This window comes from Leuciscus leuciscus, assembly GCF_965113295.1.
Source record: "Leuciscus leuciscus genome assembly, chromosome: 8".
NCBI classification, from domain to species: domain Eukaryota; kingdom Metazoa; phylum Chordata; class Actinopteri; order Cypriniformes; family Leuciscidae; genus Leuciscus; species Leuciscus leuciscus.
In genome coordinates, this window is record NC_138732.1 from 21,171,629 (window position 1) to 21,197,677 (window position 26,049).

Below are 26,049 nucleotides of genomic sequence, written 5' to 3' on the forward strand. Positions count from 1 at the left end.
AAGGTTCTTTGTAGTGGAAAAGGGTTATTTATTTAGAGGGTTATAATATTTAAATTATTAAAATGTTCTTCATGCCTATAAAAAAAAGTGTCCAATACTCTTTGGGTCCACTCTATGCATTTTTAACAAACAACAATGATTTAATTTTGTTAATTGTACTATAGTGCTATCTAAAGACGTGAGAGAGACCAAATGAAAGAGAGAGAGAATAAGAGGGAGAAACAAAGAGCGATTTGCTGGGCACTTTCACCCTGAGGAAAGAGGTTATCAAGTTTTACTGAGTTGTAGAAGCCACACTGCTACCTTTAGAAAAAAGCCCACAGCGTGAAAGCAGACACTGCCAAACAGAGAAAGAAAAAGAGCTGCCTCATCTTCCCTTACCCTCTTATTCACTCAATATTTTATGTATAATGTCTGCCCTGTACACATTTAATCTTTTATGCAAATGTCTGTGTTATGAATTTTCAGTTCCCTGATAGATAATAGATTCGTTCTTTGCTTCTACTGTATGTTGATTACATTTTTCATTTAAAAAGAATATTATTAGCAATGTGAAAGACGTTCCTACTTTGTATGGTTATGTATGGTGGCTTCATCCTTATCTTGACTTTAGAGTTTGCAATGCAAAACTCCCTGTGCCATGTGACAAGATTTTATAGCAGCACCGTTGGTGCTGTCTCAGTCTAAAAGTTTTAAAGTGCTTCATGTAGCGCAACATGTTCCTTCTTCTTTTCTTTGTCACAGGCATTATAAGGACACAAGAGACCCTTGATCGTGAGACTACTAATCATTACTGGCTTACAGTCTATGCTACAGACCAAGGAATTGTGCCACTTTCCTCATTTGTGGAGGTTTACATCGAGGTTCAAGATGTCAATGATAATGCTCCACTGACAACAGAGCCTGTGTACTATCCTTCTGTATCTGAGAACTCTCCCAAAGACGTCTCTGTCATCCAGATCCAAGCATTTGACCTGGACTCTGAATCAAGTGATGATCTCTCATATAAAATAACCAGTGGAAATCCACAGGGATTTTTTGCCATCAACTCCCAGACAGGTAAATAGATGCCTCTGATCAAAACTGCTAAATCCCAGCATGTGGATTTGTGTTTTAAACATGTAAATAAGGAATTTCAAATACATTTTACATATTTTTTACATTTATTTCAGTGTTAGCATTATTATTATGATGATGATGAAAATGGGACTGTGTTATTAAAGCAATGCCCTTCATGTTTCATATGCAACAAGGAGCACCTTGACCATTTTGGGAACACAATTTAAAACATTTTACCCTGTACTTGAATATATACACCAATAGACATGAATAAACTGCAAAATTTGAGTGATGTTCATATACTGTGAGGGAGAAACATTTATGAGCATTAACATGTTAATGTTCACAAATGTACAAGTAAATAACACATTTTCTGAACATAAAATACGTTTTGACATGAAATATTTCCTGAAGTTTTTAAACATCATTGATATTCACACCAGCTGGTTAATTATATTCACTGAGCAGCACAAGTAATGAATGCAGCTAATTAATTTGACGCGCCAATTGATTTCTCCTCCACCAAATTACTTGCCACACAGTCAGCTCAGCTTAAGGTCTCAACAGTGCAAGAAAAAAAGTTTTTCAAAGGATTTCGCTGCCAAAGTCAATTGAACAAACTGAACTTAGTTGGTACATTGAGAACTCAATGTTTTTCTGGAGAATAAGTGTTCCAGGAACAGAGAACATATTACATAAACTATGACTAGTTTTTTTCTCTTTTGCAAAAAAAAAAAATACATGAAGGAATGCAACATAAAGGAATACAAAGTGTAGGGTAGCTTTATCTGTCAAGCCTGAATGTTTCCCCTTTTTTTTGTCTGGAGAACAGCTTGAATCTTTTATTACTAATAGAAAGTTTTCTCAGTCAGACGAAGAAACACACTGAAATGTACCATTTTTCATTTCTTGTACAGGGTTGGTGACAACCACATCACGGAAACTGGACAGAGAAAAGCAAGCAGAGCATCTTCTTGAAGTAAGCTGCTGAACCCTTTAACTGATGATATTGCATTGTATTTACTTCCACAGAAGTCAAAGAAGAATTTTCATGCTGTTTTTCTTCATACAACAATAGAACAAAGTGACAATATGCCCAGCTCTAAAAAGGATATAAAAGTAATCCATGCACTGGTTGGTCTGCTTCATGAATTAAATACTCTTTTGAGACATTCTAATTTTGTATTTCAATTACAAAAATGACACCATACCGGTTTAAAACAACATGATGGTGTGAAAATAATTTACATTTTTGGGTGAACTGTTCATGTTGAAGAGATTTTGAAGTTTACCTTTAATTGAATACATTTTATACATTTTATGTTTGTTTTGGCAGTAGTTTCTCAAGCACTCAGACCTGAGATCTGTTTTTTATTCTTAAACAGATCACTGTTTCGGATGATGGCAGTCCAACCAAGTCTACAACGGTTCGTGTGATAGTCAACGTATTGGACGAAAATGACAACAGTCCCCAGTTTCTGGAAAAGACCTTTAAAATCAAGCTGGTGGAACGACCAGAGGCAGTCGAATGGGAGCCAATTTATCGAGTGATTGCTTATGACAGAGATGAGAGTCCCTCCTCTGATATCTCATACACAATCGAGGAGGGTGAAGAGCACAGGAAATTCTTCATTGAGCACACAACTGGGTTTGTGTTCTCCAAAGAGGCTTTTTCAGCGGGGGAGTATCATATTCTCACAGTACGTTTATTTCAATCCTTAGACTCCAAATGGTGACAGACTTAAAGGATGTGTATTTGCTGCTTCAGAATGAATGGACACAAAATATTTTTGATCAAAGTGGATTTTGAATGCAGCTTCTAAATGATAGAGAATTTTGTTAACTTTGATAATTAAATTAAGTAAATATTGTGACAGAAATCACCCATTGACATACAGTAAAAAAAAAAAAAAAAAAAACAGTATGCCCCATACAGTTACCATCCTTAAAAAATAGGCTCTTGATATGTCTATGTCAAAAAAACTGGAGAAAACACTCACATTGCTGTCTTGCAGATTAAAGCATCAGACAATGGAAAGCCTTCAAAGTCGTCCATCTGTCGGTTGCACATAGAGTGGATTCCAAAGCCTAAGCTGGCTAAACAACTGCTGGCATTTGAGGAGATTCCGCTCTCATTCTCTGTGATGGAGAATGATCCAGTGGCCCATATGGTGGGAGTCATCAGCGCTCAGCCAATTGACTCTCCTGTATGGTTTACGATCAAAGGTAAAGATCTAAAGCTCTACAATCAGCCTTTAAATAATATTTCCACCCACCTATTCACCCTCATGTGATTCCAAACCCATATGACTCTCTTTCTTCAGTGAATCACATTATTTAATACAAGTATGTTGGATTTTATGCAATGTATAGGAGTTTCCAAGCTTCAAAGCGGACACAAATGCATCATTAATGTTTCCATTAAAGTGTCCATTACGCTCATCCGATACATTTCAAGCCTACTGAAGTCATATGGTAGCTTTAAGTGAAGAACAGCCTAACATTTAAGTTGTTATTCACTGATAAGCTTACTCTCCAGTGGTCTGTTAAACGCTATAAAAAGTCAGTGAGTTAAACTCCAGAATTGATGACAAATGATTTATGGACATTGTTACTTCTATCATGTTTTTGAGTGATAGTTTACATAAAAATGCAATCTACTCACCCTAATGTGTTTTAAAGGAGAACTTGGTAACTTTTTTAACTTAATAAAACTGTCTAGAAATCATTTGGATGGTTAAACAACCTGTTCTGGTGATATTGGTGACTTTCCCCGCTCCCCCCAGCGTTCCCAGGCGGAAAACCAACCTTGCAACTTGCGCACTGCCGTCCCGGCAAAGTGAAATTGGAAGTCTCGTGAGAAGCGAGAACTAGAACGAGAACGAGCGCGAAACACAAATTGCTTTACGGCAATTCGACATAAACACACACGCATGTATGATGTATTACCAGATGACCCACCTCGGTAGACATAGCTCCACACGATACAGTTGGCTTGCTCCGATCAAAACAAACGCACATGAGCAGCGGTAGAGAGGGGGAGGAGGCCGCCGCAAGTGAGTTTTTTACGACTGTGTTGTGAAATATACGCCCCCCCACAGCTGTAGGGGGAGCTCGTGGGGAAAACATGCGACAACAAAAGGGAAAATCAGCGAAGAAGTGACTAGAGTTCGCTAGAGTTACAGAGTTCTCCTTTAAAGCTTTATGACTTTCTTTCGTCTTTGTAACACAAAATAACATTGTGGCCAAGTTAGATGTTGTGGGAAGAAGGAGGCGGGAACCGGCGAACATTAAAAGACTTTAATAAATGTAAAATAAACAAATAGAAAAAGAAAGTAAAGACAGCACATATACACATATAACAAAACACAACATAAATCCAGGCCTGGCCTCTCTCGATCTTCACTGTAGTCAGTCCTCCTTTATGCTTCCGCTCCTCCGTGAGAGATACGAGACTGGTGCGTTGCGCAGGTGTCGCTCATTATCAATCACGCCACCGGCCTCGCACCGTTCTCTCATGGCCCTCGGCCTCGTCCACAAACATATTTTGAAGAATGTCTCTGTTTTTGTCCATATATGATAGTCAATGGGTTCCAGTGTTGTTTGTTTTTCAACGTTCTTACAAATAACTCACACAGGGGGTGAGTAAATGATGACAGAATTCATTTTTGCGTTTTAGTTTCATTTAAACTTCAGTTTAATCCTCACAAAATGTCTTTGAATGGCTTAAGAAGACATCACACAAGTCACGTATCACTTTTATAATACTTTTATGGTGCTTTTTGAAGTTTGAAAGCCTCAGTTCCCATGCATTGTAATTGCATGGGGAAAAAACATCATTACATAATCTCCATTTATGTTTGGAAGAAAGAACATCATAAGGGTTAGAAGAACTAGATGAGGGTGAATAAATGGTGACAGAATTGTATTTGCTATTTAATCTCTAGTCATTCTTGATGCTTCAGCTCTTTAAAGTTCAATGTTCAGATAATCTTCAATAACCCAACCTTGATTTTGCCCTAATCAGCTTTCAACTCTTTTCCCCCCTCTGCCGCCGCCTTGTCTGGCTCATCTGCTTTTCTTTTCTTTTCTTGTTTCTCTACTCTTGCTTCACAAGGTGTCACACATGTTAAAGAAGTTTTTCACATTCTACAGATGGCTTGTGACCTGAACTGTACAGCAGGTATCTGCTGATAAATTGAAATATTTCCTATCTTCTCACAGCTCTTGCATTATTTCCTGTCACATACCAGAAAGAGTTCTGAATTCATATTCTGTGGAAGCGATCTCGCACAATATTTACTTTGAACGTTTGCTACTTTAATAGCTAATGCAAATTCTATATTATGCAAAAATTCTGCCTGTTTGTGAAAAGCATTAATATGTGGCTGCTGTCTGTTTTGGTACTGAAAGGTGGAAACGTTGGCAACCACTTTGATGTGGAGAAGGCGAGTGGCACAATTATCATCGCTGGAGCCCTAGATGCTGAATGGCAGTCAAATTACAACCTTACTGTTGAAGCAACAGATGGAACAAGATCCATCAGCACTCAGGTGTTTTGTCTTTAATGGCACTTACCAAGAAATTGCCCATGCATTTGTAAAATAGGATCAGTTGGATGGAGAGATAAGGAAAATGATGCACATCTTTGCTTTGACAGATTGTGTACGCGTGGATCTGGATTCTGACAGGATAATTATTTTGTTGTTTAGTATTACCTATACATTTCGCCACTGCTCAAATTGCAAAGAGTTTAAAATTAAAAAGATTGCATGTCTCACAATGAATGCCAGGTTTAAATTTGTCACAAAGGAAACATATCATTTAGCTTTTTCCTAAATGCTTGATATTTTAATCTTTTTGATCACGTGTCTTAGTATAACTTTCACTCATTTCTCTTGCTACACATGACATATAGAAAGATCAGGTTTAAGCTTAATAGAAAATATTAAATTTCATGTAAAAAAAAAAAAAAAAAAAGGATAACCCAAGTAGCTGGAATGTGCCCTGGCACCTGCATACTGTGATACTATTGGGCGCACTAAGCTGAAGTCAGGCTCACTGCTGTCTTTCTAATGTATAAGTTGCCACTGTCCTTTTGTCATGGTGTGAACATACCTCTCCTTGGGCGATACCTGCATGTATCAGCCAAGCCAGCCAGCCTTATCAGGTCACAGTGCGAGACTCATCCATCAGTGTGAGCAGACCCAGAGGCAAAGAATGATGTGAGATGGAGTAATGTTTTAAAAGAGAGCTCTGTTTCAGCCCTCAGTCCATCTCTCCTGTTGCAGAGAGCATTGCCCTCCTGGAGATTGCACTCTGTACAGTTTGTCATCCTATAATGGGCTTCTTACTTGTGGGCAGTTTCAGGGTCTGTGTGAATGAAATATTTTAATAAATGTGTGTCTAAGGTCAAATAATACGTACTGAGTGTACTTATGTTATTGTTGCTTGAGTAAACATGCATCTTCCAAAAATAATATGTAAATCTAAATATGATTAAGTGTAGGTTTTGGACATATATATGCAGTGATTTTGACTGGAATAACTTAAAAAAAAAAAAAAGTAGGAGTACTTCATTAAAGCAGCTAGATTTTTCCCTTTGTTATATTATGGGTAATATAAATAATCATTTACTTAAAATAATGTATGTAATATAATATAATAATAATATAACAAATGTTTAACAAATACATATTCAAAATATTTACTGTGTGGATTGTGCTTTGTTAAACAGGTCATAATTCAAGTTCTTGACACAAATGAACATCGCCCCCAGTTTGGCCAAAATCAATATGAGATAAGTATTCCAGAGGAAACCCAGCCTGGTATGAAGATACTGGAAATAAATGCAACAGATAAAGATGAGAAGAACAAATTATCCTACACACTGTTGAGCAGCACAGACTTATTTAGCCTGAAGAAGTTTAGTCTTGATCCTGGGACAGGCTTTCTGTACACTGCTGAAAAACTGGACCATGAAACCATGCACAGACATATCCTCACAGTAATGGTAAGGCCATCTATATACTTCTTTTGTCCACTACACTAGGTATTAGGAAAAACTGCATAAAAACCACACTGCATTTAACAGCTGATTGTTGTTAATATATATATATTTTTTATTCCAGGTTAGGGATCAAGGTGTGCCTGTGAAGAGTAATGTTGTGAGAGTGATCATCAATGTGGAGGACAGTAATGACAATGTACCATGGTTCACCAGCTCTCAGTACGCCGCCCGTGTCTTTGAAACAGCTGCGATTGGTTCATCGGTATTACAGGCCACTGCTATGGACAAAGACAAAGGCCTAAATGCTGAGATCCTCTACAACATAGATTCAGGTACAGCTTATCTCTACTAACACTGTCAAATCATGGGAAAAGTTTTATTGTTAATGGAAAACGATCCAAATGTTATTAACTATTATTCATTTCTGGACATCCTATAATATATACCAGTGGTGAGCGCTGACTTCTTTAACTGGGTATGCTAGGTGGCACATCACATAAAAAAAAAGTGCCCGGTGCAGATATGTTGAATGGGTTTATAATAAGCGAGACGCAAATAAATAAATGACTGACAGTTACATACGTATTACCAAATTTTTATCATGTAAGCTTTATGGTACACCTCAAACAAGGGAATTTATAGTAATTTGTAGTGTTATTAATTAGTAAGTCCATGAATGGCTTGGGTATGCAGAGCATTCACAGATTATATGGACTGCACCCCCCTGATATATACTAATATAAATAATACTACAAATAATAAATTTTTTATCAGATGTAAATTATCTGTTTTTAAGCTCTCTATTCTCACTATTCTATTCTCTGTAGGAAATCATGGAAATTCCTTCAACATTGATCAGTCTTCAGGCATTGTAACAGTTGCAAGGGAACTTGATCGTGAATACAGATACCAATATGAATTGTTAATAAAAGCATCTGATAAAGGAGAACCTCCTCTCAGTGTGGTTACAAGCGCCCAGGTCACAGTCACTATCTCGGATAATACCAAGCCGAAGTTCCCCTTCAATTCAATATTGGCTGAGGTCAGTGAATCTGTCCCTGTTGGAAGTTTTGTAACTTTAGTCTCTGCCTTCAGTCAATCAACCATCATTTATCAGATCAAAGAGGGAAATGTGAACAGTGTGTTTGACATCAATCCAAACTCTGGCGCTATCATCACAAGGAAAAAACTGGACTTTGAAACCCTTTCGTCATATAAACTGATTGTGCAAGGTTCGGACATGGCTGAAATGTCGAGCAGTGTCACAGTAAACATTCATCTAAAGGATGAAAATGACAATAATCCTGTTTTCACTCAACCTGAATTTACTGGCTTTATCAGTGAGTCGGCTGTTGTCAGAAGTCTGGCTCTGACCTCTCAGAACGTTCCACTTGTTGTTCGTGCAACAGATGCTGATCAGCAGTCAAACGCCAGGCTTGTCTATGAGATTATGGAGCCATTCGCTCATAACTATTTTTCTATCATTTCTGGGACTGGAGCTATTCAAACTCTCAGTAACCTGGATTATGAGCAGAGAAAGGTGTTTAACTTCAGAGTTCAGGTCCATGACACTGGGATGCCACGTTTGTTTGCTCAAAACACTGCCAACGTGACTATACATGTCATTAACATCAATGATTGTGCTCCAAAATTCACTCAGGATTCATATGAGACAACACTCCTCCTTCCAACCTACAAAGGGGTTAAAGTGATAACAGTAAAGGCTACTGACGAGGACTCACTGCCAGACACCCAACTATGCTTTGAACTTGTAGATGGAAACATAGGGAACAAATTCCTGCTTGATCCAACCTCAGGTGATATTTTTGTGCAAAATGCTACACAGTTGCGGAGCAGGTACAGACTGACAATCCGGGTTTTTGATGGAAGTTTTACTGGCACTGCAACTGTGAAAGTCAATGTTAAAGATAATAAAGGTCACAATCTGAAGTTCACTCAGGAAATTGTCACCGCCTATGTGCAAGAAAGCTCAACGGAGAAGAAGACCCTGGCAGTCCTCTCTGTAGTTGGAAATAGAGTCAACGAGCCTTTGTTTTATTCTATTCTCAACCCTAACAGTAAATTTGAAATAGGACGCACATCTGGAGTGCTTTTCTCCACAGGCATCCCATTTGACCGCGAAGAGCAGGATTTGTTTGAAATCTTTGTGGAGGTTACAAAAGAGTCAAGGTTGAATGGAACCGCCCATGTGCTTGTGCGAGTGCACATTGAGGATGTGAATGATAATGCCCCTGTCTTTATAGATCAGCCCAATTGCGCTGTTGTTCAGATTGACGAAATCGTGGGTTCGGTTTTCGGGAAGGTGACCACCGTGGACAAAGATATTGGCAGAAATGCTGAGGTTACATACTATTTGAACAAGCATGATAAATATTTTCAAGTAAGCCCGTCAGGAGAAATATCTCTTAGGAGACCTCTAGAGCTTGAAAATGTTGGCAAGTTCGTCATTAACATTACTGCGCAAGACAGAGGCAACCCACCGCTGTTCTCCAAAGCAGAGGTCATTATTTCAGTGGTAAACAAAGCCACACCAGTGTTCGAAAGACCTTTTTACAAGATTGTAATCCCTGAGAATGTGAAAGTTCGTACTTCTATTCTCCAAGTCGTGGCCAATCAATCTGCGGGACATTGTGCAGTCTACAGCATCAGTGAAGGAAACCCATTCAATCAGTTCAACATTCATTTAAATTCTGGACTCATTGAAGTCATCCAGCCATTGGATTATGAGGCTCACCCCGCATATCGGTTGAGTGTTCAGGCGACAGACTGTCTAACCGGGGCCAACTCTGATGTTTTTGTAGATATCATATTGGAAGATGTCAATGACAACATACCCAAATTCGAAGCGGCAGTGTATAATATTAGCATCTCTGAATCTGTTGTAATTGGAACCTCTGTGTTACAAGTTGCAGCCATGGACTCTGACACAGGAAGCAATGCAGTATTGTTTTATCAGTTGTATGAAAAGGATGGAGCCACCTCAGATCACTTCAGAATAGATGTTGAGAGTGGAGTCATTTGGACTGCAGGACTATTGGACCATGAAACGCAATTGCAGCATGAACTGATTGTAAAAGCTGTTGATGGTGGAGCATTTCAGCTGTCTGCTGAGGTCCAGGTGATTATATATGTAACTGATCTTAATGACAACCCACCTATTTTTGCACAGCAGCTTTATAATGCCACCATAAGTGAGATTTCTTCTCCAGGGAAGCTTGTGACCTGTGTTAAAGCATATGATGCTGACAGCCGTGGAACCAGACAGCTGGAGTATGCTATTTTGTCTGGAAATGACAACAATTTATTTGCAATTGATGCGTCAAGTGGAGAAATTGTGATTGCCAACATCAGCCGACAGTCTCTTGAGCACTTCTACAGCTTAATTTTGTCAGTAACTGATGGTGTTTTCAGAAGTACTGCTGAAGCAAACATCTATGTGATGGCTGAGAATAGACAAAGCCCATCATTTACCCAGGATGAGTATCTTATTGAGCTCCCTGAGAACTCTCCAGTTGGTACGCTGGTTGGACAAGTTGAAGCCATTGACGATGACCCAGGGATATATGGTCAATTGACATTCATCATTGTAAATGATATCGCCAGGGATAAATTTACCATCAAGGATGATGGCTGGATTCACACAGTAGAGGGTTTTGACAGAGAAAACCCAGAAGAGAAAGTGATTAGCATCAGTTTAATGGCTAAAGATGGCGGTGGGCGATTAGGCTTTTGTACTGTTATTGTAATTCTCTCTGACGTGAATGACAATTTACCCAAATTCAGGCTCTCAGAATATAAAGTTACTGTGCCAGGAGATGCTCCCAGTGGTACAACTGTGATCAAAACATCAGCAGTAGATGAAGATGAGGGAAGTAATGCTGATATAATTTACACTGCTGACTCTGATTCAGGGCACTTCGAAATTCATCCACTTAGTGGTGCAATTGTCACAAAGGAAAGTCTAATTGGACTGGAAACTGGCCTGTATTCCTTCTTTGTGAAGGCTAAAGATTCTGGAAACCCACCAATGCAATCTATTATTCCTGTTTCAATTAGAATAGTTCCCCCTGAAACATTAATCCCAAAGTTTGCAGAGCCGTCACTGTGGTTGGAGCTTTCAGAAGACCTGGCTGTCGGAACTGAGATGGATATCTTCCAAGGCCAGAATGAGCGGTCTGTGATCTACAGCCTTGTTGGAGGGAACACCCCAGAGAGTAACAAAGATGATGTCTTTACTATTGACAGTAGTACTGGAAAGCTTGCACTCACAAAAAGACTAGACTATGAAACTATAAAATGGTATCAGCTTACAGTGCAGGTCCGAGACGTTGAAGATGGCATGGAAATGGTCTCAACTATAGATGTGAGTATCCATCTCAAAGATGTCAATGATAACAGCCCACAATTTGAGTCCTTCCCCTACCAGTCATATATTGTTGAAAACCTACCAGAAGGGACTTCTGTAGTGCAAGTCAAGGCCACTGATCTTGATTCTTGGCTGAATGGTCAGGTCACTTATACTCTGCATGAAATCCAGGAGCACCCTGATGTTCTGGAGATGTTTGCTGTGGACAGTGAGACAGGCTGGATAACCACCCTCACAGAGATAGACAGAGAAAAGGCAGACCGATATCGAATCACAGTGGTTGCCACAGACAGAGCCCAAGGGCTACGTATGACAGGCACAACTGTTGTAGAAGTGACAGTTGTGGACTCAAACGACAACCCTCCATTATTTGCTGAAGCAGTTTTTAAAGGTACTGTGAGAGAAGATGAATCTACACCAGGCACAGTTATCACCATTCTCAACTGTGCTGATTCTGACAGTGAGGAGATCAACAGGAGGTTCAGCTGTTTTATCACAGGTACACTGTCCATTCTACCAAGTAAAACTAGTGAGATTAAAATCACCATGAATGCCCTGTAATTATTTTTTATTTTTTTGTTCCTGTAAGAAGAATGTCCAGACTGCTCTTTTCTATACAATGGTACATTATATTTTAGCTAATAAGTGATAAGTCCTCTAAAGCAACACTTGCTTAAATGTTAATATATATATATTTCACTAAAGATACTGTGTGAGTTACATACAGTATTATTCAGCATATTATAAAGGCAAATGTCTATTATTGTAACATAGCGTAACATTTTCAGTTCTGTTTATTTTATTCAGATTTATTTGTAGTGTTTTTCACAATACATATTCCAAGGTAATGGATTGCATTCAACATATTTAATAAATATTTAATGTTAAAACCTAAACTTTTACAATTCAAAAAATGCATGGTGTAAAATATTTTCTTCTTGGCCCCCTAAAATTCCCTTGCAGCCCCTGGTGCCAGTTTGAAAACCCTAAGTCTAAAGCCATACGATAGCTTTATGTGAGAAATGGACTTTGTGTGAACTATCCCTTTAAAGAAACTGGTATTGGCATTACAACATGACAATTTTGTGAGGTGTTTATTAACCTTTTGAAAGAAATTACAGAACTAATGCCACCAGCTCAATTGCTGAATGTTATGAATAATCTATGATATGTATATGAGTGTTCTGTATAATACCGACGCTGATTAGAGATATTCAGAGCATCTTGTTATTGTCCTCAGTTTCATTACATCGCCTGATTAGTATCTTGTATGCAGCTAGAAATACAATGAAAATCCCCAAGATGTTTAGAATGATGCTAAATGCATGATGATTTGACTGCTAATCTCCTTATTAAATATTTCTGATTAGACCAAAGTTAATTTTTCCTTGTTTAATGTATTCAGGTGGAGACCCGCAGGGCCTGTTTGATGTGAAGCACACAGATGGTGTTTGGGTGGTCTCTGTCAGCAAAACCCTGGACAGGGAGGAGAGAGATTTCTATCTTTTAAACATCACAGCCACCGATGGAACCTTTGAGTCAAAGGCTACCGTAGAGATCACTGTCCTTGATGCAAATGACAACAGTCCTGTTTGTGAAAAGGCATGATGTTTACACTCTATATTCTGGACTGTGCAGAGAACTTTTAATGAATATGCACATTTTTCACAGATGATTTTTTTTAGATAACACCTATTTCTTCAGTCACTTTAAATTGAAATCCACTTTTGTTCTCAGGATGTGTATGCGCAAACTGTTCCTGAAGATGCACTTATTGGAAGACAAATTCTTCAAGTCTCAGCAACTGATGCAGATATCCAGTCAAATGCGGAAATCACGTACCAGTTGAGTGGCAGCGGAGCTGAATCATTCACAGTTGACACCAAAACAGGTAAAATTCTATTTTGCAAGGGGTTAAGTATCTTATTCAAGGACATAATGGCAGTAGCTCATTAATCAATCCCTTCCAGGTTCAAGCCCACAACCTTGTGATTATCAGTCCTGATCGTTATTGACTTTATAGCGTTCAGTGTTCAATGTGAATAGCGATTTCTGCAATACATATTGTTCCAAAGCCGCTTTACATAACATAATCCCTCAAAACTTTAAGTGAACAAGCCAAGCATGACAGTAACAAGGAAAAAGGAACCAAGACTCAACAGAGGGAGCCCATCCTTCTCTTGCTGACATGTAGTATATATTAGTGTATCGTAAACACTACTGTTCAAAAGTTTGGGCTCAGTAAGATTTTTTTATGTTTTTGAAAGAAGTTTCCTTATGCGCACTAAGGCTTAATTTATTTGATCAAAATATGTATTTTATTTTATTAATATAACATTTTATTTGAATAGGCTTTAAAGTGTAATTTATTCCTGTGATGGCAAAGCTGAATTTTCAGCATTATTATAGCAGTCTTCATAGTCACATGATCCTTCAGAAATCATTCTAATATGCTGATTTGCTGCATTTCTTATTTTTATTCATTGTGGAAACAGTGATAAAAATTGTTTTCAGGATTTCTTGTTAAATAAGAAAGAACAGTATTTGAAGACTTCAGATGCAAAAAAACTATTTTTTCCAGACATTTTTCTTTGAAATGAGCATGTTTTTAATTTTACCCTTATCAGTGACATTTTTGAAAATAATAATTTCAATAACTGACTAAAAAACTTATCATTGCCATTCAAGTGAAATAACTGAACATTAACATATGAGCCTGATAAAAATGCTAATTAAAATTTTACATTAAATATATATTTATTTGAAGTATATCTTTTGTAGCATTATAAATGTCTTTATTGTCCTTGCTGTATCCTTGCTGAATAAAAGTAAGGTTTTTTAATTTCTTTAAAAAAAGTACTGACCCCAAACTTTTAAACGGTAGTTTACATTATTGTATTTTTCTTCTAGGTGTAGTGAAAACGCTGGTAACCCTGGACAGAGAGATGACAGATGTGTACAACCTAACTGTGCGTGCAGTGGATGGGGGCAATCGCTTCTGCCAAGCTTCTGTGGTCATCACGGTTGATGACGTTAATGACAATGCCCCCAAATTCACATCGGACCCACACCATGTGAGCATTTTTCAGAATACACAACCTGGGACGTACGTGGCACGACTAGAAGCCTTCGATGCAGATATTGGTATGAACAACTTTTCAACATAAGCAACCGTTTCTATTATTTGGTAACCTTGTTTTTGCAAATTCCCTCATACAAAAATGAAGAAAGATTTGTTAGATTGTAGTTGGATGTACAGTCATTGGTTCCAGCGATGTAACCTGATTGGAGCAGTAGTTGCAAGTCTGTGCCATCTTTCACTCTGTGTGGCCTTTCATCACTCTCGTCTTCACTCAGCATGTAGCGTTCCATGACGTTGGAACAAATTAGTATAATCTTCACTCTTGCACAATTGTCTTAGCTCCCTGCGAAGATAACAATTACTTTCTTGCAGTAGTCCACACTCTAATTTTATATAGATAATCTGAATCTGTATGCCTTGAGATCAGATCGCTTTTTCCTTTTTGACATCTCAAGCACATTGCCTGTTGCTTGTTTAACATTTCAACCATCACTCCATTCTCTGCCGCATCATATGTCTTGCAAACATTATTGTGGCCTCTAACTAAAGTAAACAACTGCCAGGTAGGATGTCTTGTAATCAGCGTTTCTTTCATGAATTAACATCATCAAGATGTGTTTGCGAGTATTTTCTGATTGGAGAGGAGATTGTGAAGTGATTAATTTCAATTCATTCAGCTGTCATCATAGGATTTTCATAGGCGTTAATTAGTCAGATGCAATTAGGCTGGACGACCGGGCGACACCAACAACAAGGCCTGTTCTTATTGCACTAATGAGCATGAGAACAAGTATGTTTTGTATATAAACTGCAAATTAACCCAACAAGAAGCAATTAGATCATATTTCTGCCTTCCTGCCTCACTATGTCATGAAGGGATTAGATTAGAGGGACAGACACATTTTTTTTTGCATCACTTGGGATTCATTGCAAGCCCAGCCGCTCTCCTCAGAATGTTATCATTTCAACCCACTCATGACTTAATTATATAATGACATTCTTCTGCCCACTTACTCAGGTCTGAATTTTAAATGTTTACTCTTCTCAGCAATGTGTCTTTATTTTAGACTTAGTTTTTTTAGACTCGTTTTTTAGACTTTTAGACTCAGCACACATCAACCCCATTCTCCACCAACTTCACTGGCTACCAGTTCCGTCCCGGATCAAATACAAAGTACTACTACTCACCTTCAAAGCACTCCACAACCTTGCTCCCCCCTACATCCGCGACCTCCTGACCCTTTACACTCCTTCCCGCTCACTCAGATCCTCTGACCAAAATCTCTTGGTTATCCCCCGCTTCAGACTTTCCACCCTCAGTGCCTTGGCCCCCAAACTCTGGAACCGCCTCCCACAACCTCTTCGTGACTGTCCTTCTCTTCCCTTCTTCAAAGCACATCCCAAGACCTTTTTGTTTAATGATCACTTCTCCACACCCAACTCATAGCTTCATACAGATAACTTGTCTTTGTTGTATTGTTTTCTTTGTTTGTTGTTGTGTTTCCTTGCCTTTCTACTATGTAAAGCGACCTTGGGTTTGAGAAAGGCGCTATATAAAATAAACGTATTATTATTATTATTATTTTGTCATCAGGAAGGGGGTCATTTTAATTACAAAGACTCCAAATCACAGCACAGGCCACTGCTTCTCTTGTTTACAGTAAATTTCATTCTATTGCTCAAAGCCAGTGCCAGATTTATTCATAAGCATTCTAGACACGGGGGCCCAAACATTATTTAGCCTATGTCACAATATGAGGTTAATTCAGACCTGCTCAAAGCTAAGGTTTTTAAAAAAGTACATGTACTCCAGAGGTCCTTGGATATACTATAAAACACTTACAAATTTCATTTTAAAGACACTTTTACCTATTAAAATTTTCAACTAATGATTTTGTCAACTCTTTCTTTCTTTCTCGTGGAGTAAAGACTATTGTAGAAAGAAACACTTTTACAAACAAAGGCTACAGTATAAATCTATTTATTGGTTAATTGCAAGTTACCTTTATTTTTGTTATCAGTAATGTACATTAGGATGTTTCGTGTTACATTTTCTGTTATTTAGTTATGTTTATTTCATTATTTTAGTGCCATGTGTTACCCTGATGCTGTTTTGGTTTTGTGTTTATGACCCTCTGCTCACACTGTACACCATGTATTATGGACAGCCCACTTACGATGAACTCCTATTCATGTGGCATTTTTTCATCATAGCTGCCAGCAGTTTTTTACTGTAAATTTAACAAGATATCTTTTTTACAGTGAGTGGTTTGAGAGGGTGGACTTAAACCTTGGTTCCTGCGAGCCGACATGTCTTATACAGCCCACTGTGCCACAGCTCTGGCATATTCAAATATTAGAAGAGTACTCTACTATACAAGAGTTTGTTACTATATTGTGTTTTGTTCAGAATTAACAGCATATTAATCACTGATAAAGAATGAAACTCTGACGATTTCTGCAAAAAACAAAAAACAAAAAAACGCTTTAAAAAAAAGGAGGGAAAGGGGACTTCTGTGAACACTTAATGCACTCAATGGATTCACAGTTTTTTGCCCAGATTCACTGAAATGAACACTTCAAAAGAATTGATTCAGAGAAATGTGAAAACTAAAAACTAAAATAAATAAAACAATTGAATAAAACTACTCTCAGACAGCCTTCTTCCACCAACAACAACTTGATCCCAGTCCCTTGCTGCCACAAATCTAATACAGGCTGTTAGAAATCTAATGGAGACCTCCAAAACTGACATTTCCTAATACTCTTTCCCTTTTCTTTATCTCCAGGGATGAATGGAAAAATACGTTACTCGTTTGAGGACTCTGCCGGAGGTCTGTTTTCAATTGAGGAGAGCTCAGGAATGATCAGTTTAGAAATGTCCCTGGACAGACAGACGAAGGCCATGCATGTGCTGAGGGTACGTGCTACAGACCAGGGCTCTCCCCATAGACTCTCCTCTCTCAGTTCTGTAGTGGTGACAGTGCTGGACGCTAATGACCATCCACCAGTGTTTGAGCGCAAGGACTACGTTTCCACAGTTCCTGAAGATGTTACGGTAGGGGCTAAGCTTCTGAATGTCTTCGCTGCAAGCAGGGACAGAGAAATTACTTCCCAGACAACATACTCTATCACCAGTGGCAACGAGCAAGGAGCTTTCCGAATTGATTCACAGACAGGTGACACACACATACACACACAGTTACTCAAAGAGGACTCCACTGTGGATTTGGGGATCACTTAGTGAATGTTTGTGTTTGCAGGTGACATCTTTGTGATGGAGAAGCTGGACTATGAGGTGTCTCCACAGCACTACCTGACAGTGAAAGCCACCGCCAGAGGGAAACAGTCACTCAGTGACACAGTAACTGTTAACATTCATCTCCTTGACATCAATGACAACAGCCCTGTGTTCAGCCAGAAGATCTACTCGGCTGTAGTCAGCGAAGACGCCAGACTCGGGAGCACAGTGCTGACGGTAAGTGTTTAACATATTTGCATTAAGATATACCTTATCCTTGTAGTGGTCCATAGTGTAGGTAGTTATGTTTTGTATTTTATGTTTTAGGTTCCCTTTCTCATCACAATATATGATCTGTTTTACCAGTCACATAGCCGATCACCTATCAACAATGTTGGGAAGTTTACTTTGGAAATGTAAAAGGTTACAGATTTGAAAGTTACCCTATTTAAAATGTAATAAGTAGTGTAACTTTTTCAATTACTTTATTAAAGTATTCATAAAGTTCATTACTTTTTGATTACTTTTCTAATTTCCAGCACTGGAACGCATCTTTATCACTCGCCATAGTGGCAACTCTTAGACAGATTAGAACAAATTCAAACAAGAGAACCAATCAAAAGCATCAGAATAGCATTGCTTTACCAAACGGCCTTTAAATAGCAGGAAGCGTGTACATCAAAAACAGGCAAAGCAAAAAAATGATATTCACCAAATCCTAACTGTCAGATGTAACCCCCTTTGTAAACGTTAACATTTTCATAAGTAACTGTAATTTAATAAAAAAAAAAATTCTCAGTAACTGATTACATTTACATTTATTTTGTAATTAAATTACATCCCCAGCACTGCCTATCAATCACCCCAAACACCCGAGCAACCATCTAGAAGTGTCCTGGCAACCACGTACCATACGTAGTAACATGCTAAAAAATCACTCAGAACACCAACCGCATAACCGCATGAAAAACTCTGTACACCCTGGAATTGTGCCGGCAAGTTTTGTGTGAGCAGTATGCACATCTAATTAAAATGATGAAACAGTATTTTGGTTGGTTTGCTAAACCAGTATAGAAAGATGTGGCATATAGTTTATGTGAGATAAACAGATTTTCATCAAGTGTAATGATCTTTTTCCTTAGGTCCTAGCGAATGATATTGATGGGCATTTAAACAACCAAATCCACTATTCCATTGAGGACAACAACCAAACGTGTCCATTCATCATGGATGCAGTCAGTGGTGAACTTCGACTTGTCCATCAGTTGGACAAGGAAAAGGTAATGCTTTTAAAGTAACTTCTTCCCCTTAACTATGGAAAGGCGGGCTTTGAAATGATCTTCACAGGTCTTGATAACAATGTTTCTAAGTCTTTTGCGAAAGCCAAGGATGACTCCATCTTTTCCACCTTTTACTTCTCCTTTAAATTAGGTAGCGAGTTACATGCTGACCGTGCTGGCCTCCGACAGTGGAAATCCACCCAAATCCGACAGCGCTGTAATCAACATGGCTGTGTCTGATGTGAATGATAATCCACCTGTCTTCTCTCAGGCTAACTATAGTCTCATCATCCAGGCAAGACCACTCACTCCTATAGAGTAGAGCAAATTAAATCCTACGCACTCTTTTCTTTCTCCATGCCTGAGTTCCCAGTGAGAGGTGATGGTGTAATCTCTCAGGTCTGTTGGAATGATTCTGTGTATCTTTCTCTCTTCGATAGGAGAATCTCCCTTCAGGGACCAGTGTGTTACGGCTCAATGTGACAGACAATGATTACCCCCAAAATGGGCCTCCTTTCTCCTTTAGTATTCTGAAGGGTGATGAGACAAGCCCCTTCAGCATAGACCAGCAGGGTGTGATAAAGACAGCTGGACCACTGAGAAAGGGCCAACACATACTCCATGTGCAGGTGAGAACTGAGCTTTGTCCGTTTGTTGTGTAGCAGTCCTTCAGGGGACTTTTAGAGCAGTGTTTCTCGAACTGAACTTCAAAGATCCCAGTGGGTCCTTCACAAATAGCCAGAGGACCAGAAACCTCACTGATAGAGTGCAAAAGTTAGTTTTTCAGCAGAATGGGGTTCTATAGGTGTTCATTTTCTCTTTAGAAATTAAAAGAGAGCATTAGGAGAGCCTTGAACGAAACCAACCAAATGCACGTCCTGATTTTAAAGAGTTAGGTGCTTTCCTGGATCAACATATTTTGTTGAACCTGGATCAACGTTCCTGTTCAAAATTCAATCCTAACCATATCCCTACCCCTAAACCTAACCCTACCCATAAGTTATCCCTAAAATCACATGGAAATGATAGGTGAATGACACTGATGTAGAAGCACCCTTGTTGTAAGCCTAAACTTGACATAAACTGTAAACTTGTCCCTCAAATCTGATTGGTTGGTTGGAATGTTGTTCCAGAATCAACAAAGATGTTGATCCAGGATCAGGTTCTGCTACCAAATGAATCGAAGCAAAAAAAATGTCTGATTTGTAGGCTGAGAACAGCATTATGTATGTAAACCTAAAAAAATACATTTGTTATTAAATCAAAAACATGCATAATTCCTTTACCGTTAACAAAATATACCTGTTAGTGGAAGATTTGATTGTGTTATACGAAGCAGACATTCTTAAAGATTGATGTGTTGAAAGTTCCCTCTTGTGTTGAACAAGTGTCATTGCAGTCAAGTGAAAACCTTCCTATCCACAATTTCTGGTCCTGTGCCTGTTCTCTAATATTGACAGAATTTGCATACATTAAACACATAATTTTATAATAAATTATAGACATATTTTATATCTGATTTATATTATTATGTGTCATTTTATATTATATTTATTTTAATATTATATTTTATTATATACTGTATATACTACCCCCCACCCCAATTCATAGTTTTATTCAACAAGGGTGCATTAAATTGAACAAAAATGACAGTTAAGACATTTATAATGTTACAAAAGAATTCTATTTCAAATAAATTATGTTGTTTTGAACTTTCTATCCATCAAAGAATCTTTAAAAAACTTTTTTTTCTAACTGATAATAATAATAAATATTTCTTGAGCAACAAATCAGCTTATTAGAATGATTTCTGAAGGATCATGTGAGACAGAAGACTGGAGTAATGATGCTGAAAATTCAGCTTTGCCATCACAGGAATAAATGACATTTTAAAATATATGAAAATAGACATAGATATTTTAGATTGTAATAATATTTCACAATATTTCACTGTGTTTTTGATCAAATAAATACAGCCTTAATTGGTGAGAAGAAGAGACTTATTTCAAAAACATTTTAAAAATTTCACTGACCCCAAACGGTAGTGTATAGATTACATTTCTTTATTATTTTTTTCTATTTGATTAAGTTGTCATTTAAAAATATTATTCAGTGCTTAAAAGGTTAGTTGATGTATGTTCAAATTTGAATAAAAGGAAAATATTAAAGGTTTCATGGAGTTTTGAACTATATGTATGTACAGGTTATGGAGAAGTATGAAAGTTATTGCAATGCAAACCATTACCTTAGTTTCATATTTAAAATGAAAATGGTCTGTATCTGATTCCAGGTGTCTGACAATGGAAGGCCCCCACTGAAATCAGTCACTTCTGTCAGTGTGCTTGTAGTACAGGCGAGTGTGTATCCTCCATCTGTGCTTTCTCTGGATGTTTTCATCATGATCTTGGAAGATGAGTATTTCGGAGGCATGCTGGGCAAGGTCCACGTCACAGATCAAGATGAATATGACACGCTCACATTCAATCTGGAGCCACAGTCACACAGCTTGTTCTCTGTCATTGGCAAGGATGGCAGATTGTTGGCCCGTGGAGGCTTGGACGTGGGTTATTACCAGCTTAATGTCTCAGTCAGTGACGGTCGTTTCTCAGCCTTAGCCAGTGTCACAGTGAACGTGCTGCGGGTCACAGAGCAGATGCTGGACAGTTCTGTTTCTGTGGGCTTTGCTGGCATCTCTGCAGAGGATTTTATCCAGGACCACTGGAAAAACGTCCAAAAAGCTATCCGCAGTGTAGCCGGAGTCCGCAGGGGCGCCATGCAGTTGATCAGTCTGCAGCCTGCAGAAATGAACGACGGCCTGGATGTTCTTCTGTTCTTTGAGAGACCAGGACGAGGCGCCAGCTCGCTGGAAGCCCTCTCTCAGAAGCTCAACTCTTCCAGAGCAGCCATCAAAGAGATGACAGGACTACAAGTAGTGAGGGTTTTGAATAGTCAATGCTCAAGCTCTGAATGTCCCAGGAGTATTTGCAGACGAGTGGTCCTGCTTAACCAGACCAGTATGGCCACATACAGCACTGCCCGAGTCAGCTATGTCACTCCTAAACACAACATAACAGCCGAATGCCTCTGCACAGGTATGCGATGTGACCATTATAAAATGTGACATTAAAAACCTTATTTATTTATTTATTTTTACTATTAACTATTGTACTATTATTATATTAACAATCATAAAAGTACAAATATTTGTTGAAAAGTAACATTATTGAAATTAAAATCATGATTATGTGTACTGCTTTGACAATATGTAAAACAATCATGCCAATACAGTAAAGTACAGTTAAATTGAAACGTAATTTTAATCTCAATTAAAAAAGATAATTCTACCTTCTGCTTTTCAGACAGTAAGTGCCTGAAGCATGAAACCACCTGTGTGAACCACCCATGTCCAGAGGGCTATGAGTGTGTGTCAGGCTTTGGGAAAGAAAAACACAGCTGCATATGCACAGGTGGTGCCAAAGTCAAATGCTCAGGTAACAGTAAATTAATTTCCTTATCAGATAAGACAGAAGTGTCATCTTAAGGACCCATCACAGGTGCAGATTAAATTGTTCCCCGCTCACTTAATTAATAAAAATTTGCAAGCGTTTAGTGTGTAGTGTAAACACACATTCATTAAATACAATAATACAGGGTTCATTTTCAGCTATTTGCAGATTTAATCATTAGGTGAAGCAGTGTTTACACGCGCAATTTAACACAAGGGTATTTTTGCATAATTTCAGCTTCTCTTGAGTAGGATCTATGGGGTGTTTAACTGTAAATCAACTACAAGATAACATAAGTGAATTTCTTCAGCTGATAATGGGTATCCTCCATTATATCCTTTATGAGAATGTCTTAACAGTTTTAAAGTCCCCCTGTAGTCAATAATTGTATCCCTTAAAACTCAACTTTGATCACCAAAATAACATTTAAAAAGATTTTCCTGAAAAAAAAAAATTCTTCATGCCTAAAAATAGCTTGAATGTTATTCAGGTTATTCAATATAAGGGCTACACCTTTACCTCATTTAGTATACGCGGTTCTATGAATATGCAAATTATCCCCGCCTCCACTCACTCACACCAGCTTAAAGATCCACTCGTTGACGATCACACGTTGACCTGATTGGTTACAGGGTAGTTTGTGACGTCAGAAACACCAGTGATTTCAAAGGTTCAAACTTTCTGAGACTGTCTTTGGCAGGGGCGTCATGCAAGCCAAAATTCTGGGGGGGCACAATCTGAGACGTTGCAATTGTTTTGTGACGGGTGATATGGATCATGTTAGGAGGGATCAGGGGGTTTCTCCCCCTGAAAATTTTTTAATTCTGGCTGCTAAATATACCATTTCAATGCAGTTTGGGAGGGACAGAAATACCTTAACGGAGCTTGCAGCAACCCTCCTCTATCTGAGGACTAAGTTAAAGTATCTATTTTGTAAGTTTATGTAAAAGACAGGTTGATGAAAGAACTGTAAGCTCAAATTCAAAAGCTTTTGAAGTCTACTTCATTAAAGCATGTTTACACACACACTTACTGTACACTTAGGCCTAAGTTACTACACATGATTTTAAAAACAGTACCATTGCAGTTTTTATGTTATGATAATTGGAATGTGACCTAAGAACGATCTTACTTTAAAGGTACATAAAGGTGCTGAGGTCTGACTTTGTGGTGCTCTGAAATTAAGTTATTTTAATATTAATATGTGATGAAGGACTTTGAAAGAAGTTTGACAGATTTCAGTGCTGAATAAGGTTAACACTACCCCGTTTATTTGAAAATGGTTCATATTTGACAGAAATGTAAAAAAAGTAATCAAAACCGATCAGATAACGTTACTATGGCTTTGTATGGCAGTAACGTTAGCCAACTAGTTTACGGTAAGACTAGGCTAGCTATCGATAACGTTACACTGACACAACTTAAGTTAATGCTCTGAATTCGCAGCTAATATCAAATCCATAACTTTTTGATCAAGTTAAAATTTCCAGGTCAACCACAAATAATCCCACTAACTTACCTTTTAATATCATCCGATAACTAATTCAATGCCGATTTGTTGCTTTGCCCACTTACCACTTCAAGACCATCTGTAAAACGTGCGAGACGAGTGAGTTGCTTGAACATACACAGCAAAGATTCTAGAGCGCTCTAGATTTGATATACACAGACACCACATTAGGAAAAAGGGGCGGGCTGATGCATTGCTGACCGATTTATTACACATCCAGAAGAATACATTTGAGTCATTATAGGCTCTGGTATATTATGGAGCATAATAGGAATAAAGTTGTGACAAAAAAAATTTGGTTCACTGCTGTTTTAAGGAGAAAATACGCAGCAATGGTGTTGACTTACGAATTTGTACATGGTTTGTCTTAAAACATTAAAAACACCACATAGACATATAAACAACATTAAAAGCTTGATTTTCACCACAGGGGGACTTTAATTATCTCTGACCCCCACAACCATGTGTTACACTTCTTTTGTTAGAATCGTTACAAGTGGGTTTAACATGTTAATTTTGTTATTATAAAAATGTCGGTAACACTTTAGTATTAAAATGGGATATTCTTCAAATCATGTATGAAGCTTTCAAAATATTTCTGTAATATTGTTATTTTTATTATAGAATCAATAACTGTAGTTACAATGCAGCCAAAGGCAAAACTCAGTAACTGTAAATTTAAAACTGTCCCGTGAGCGACCTGTTAGCACAGCTATGCTAAGATTTAAAGAAATCCAAGTATGAAAACTGATCATCAAAATTTAGTCAAGAAATGTAAGGCCATTTTCTCTGTTCTAGTGTTGCTGTAGTTTCTGGGTTTTCCCTTTGTGGGGCAGAATGAGATTGTGGTAGAAACATTTTAGTATGGGTATTCTGTGCATGACATTTTCTACAATTTTCCATGGCTTAAAATGATTTAGTTAGACATTTATTTTTCCAGCCAGTATAAAGGTTTGTAAAATAGACACATGCAACCATGATCCAAACTTAAATGTCATCTGTATTTATTTTAATTAATGTGCTACTAACTTTATTTCCTGTTTTCCCTCTATGTTCTAAGGAGGATCTTCAATGACATTTAGTCAGAGCAGCTTTATTAAATATCGCCTGAGAGAAAGCACAAGAGAAGTGAAGCTCACGCTCAAGTTAAAAACTCTTTCAAGAGAAGGAACAGTAATGCTTGCCAAAGGAACAGGCCACAGCATTCTAGAGGTATAACAGAATATTAAATCACTGTGTATTTCATTTTCTTGATTAATTTTCTTAAATTTTCTTAATACTGACTGTATGTATTCCTCAGATAGTTGGAGGCAGACTGCAGTTCCAGTTTGACTGCGGTTTGGGTCTCGCCACAGTTTCTGTGCACAGTGTCCTGGTGAATGATGGACAGTGGCACATGGCAGAACTTGAAGTGAAGGGGAACTATGCCAGGCTGGTTCTGGATCAGCTCCATTCTGCGTCAGGCATCGCACCCGGACCCCTCCACTGCCTAAACCTGGGCGACCAGGTGGTCCTGGGTGGACACGCTCAACGTCTCATTTCCAGACTCAGGCGCAATCTGCCTGTATCAAACAGCCTACAGGCCTGCATGGACTCTGTGCTGTTTAATGGACAGAGACTGTCCTTGGACTCAAGTGATCTATTAGGGGTTGCCATTGAGGACATGGTAGGAGTGTCTCCTGGCTGTGTCTTCTTCCCATCTCCAGACTGCTCTAGTAATCCATGCCTGAATGGAGGGAGCTGCTTGATGAGGCAGAGTGGAGGTAAACTGAACCCCACATACTGTAGATTAATGAAAATAACATACTAACCGTATCTGTATTAATATAAAAGTGAATTATTCTAGTTACCGAACACCATCATCAGAATCAGATTTAGGCTTTATCAACATGCCCTCTGTGTTTAATACATATGGGCCTAGTTTCACAGACAGGGCTTAGATTAAGCCAGGATTAGCCCTTAGTTCACCCCAAG

The 26,049-nt window shown here is 38.2% G+C and overlaps 1 protein-coding gene across 1 annotated transcript in view; it reads left to right on the forward strand.

Moving 5' to 3' along the window:
- Window positions 1-705: 705 nt before the first annotated feature.
- fat1b (FAT atypical cadherin 1b) overlaps window positions 706-26,049 on the forward strand; it is a 30,633-nt gene continuing 5,289 nt past the window's right edge. The window contains exons 1-21 of the mRNA XM_082178158.1: window positions 706-1,059; window positions 1,977-2,038; window positions 2,445-2,759; window positions 3,075-3,285; window positions 5,177-5,242; window positions 5,473-5,612; window positions 6,797-7,072; window positions 7,191-7,401; window positions 7,897-11,955; window positions 12,862-13,058; window positions 13,194-13,347; window positions 14,367-14,600; window positions 17,328-17,717; window positions 17,802-18,016; window positions 18,922-19,059; window positions 19,211-19,354; window positions 19,500-19,688; window positions 21,350-22,151; window positions 22,419-22,550; window positions 25,136-25,287; window positions 25,376-25,838. Coding sequence (XP_082034284.1) covers window positions 717-1,059; window positions 1,977-2,038; window positions 2,445-2,759; window positions 3,075-3,285; window positions 5,177-5,242; window positions 5,473-5,612; window positions 6,797-7,072; window positions 7,191-7,401; window positions 7,897-11,955; window positions 12,862-13,058; window positions 13,194-13,347; window positions 14,367-14,600; window positions 17,328-17,717; window positions 17,802-18,016; window positions 18,922-19,059; window positions 19,211-19,354; window positions 19,500-19,688; window positions 21,350-22,151; window positions 22,419-22,550; window positions 25,136-25,287; window positions 25,376-25,838 — 8,893 coding nt within the window. The 5' untranslated portion in view covers window positions 706-716. The remainder of the gene's footprint in view (window positions 1,060-1,976; window positions 2,039-2,444; window positions 2,760-3,074; window positions 3,286-5,176; window positions 5,243-5,472; window positions 5,613-6,796; window positions 7,073-7,190; window positions 7,402-7,896; window positions 11,956-12,861; window positions 13,059-13,193; window positions 13,348-14,366; window positions 14,601-17,327; window positions 17,718-17,801; window positions 18,017-18,921; window positions 19,060-19,210; window positions 19,355-19,499; window positions 19,689-21,349; window positions 22,152-22,418; window positions 22,551-25,135; window positions 25,288-25,375; window positions 25,839-26,049) is intronic.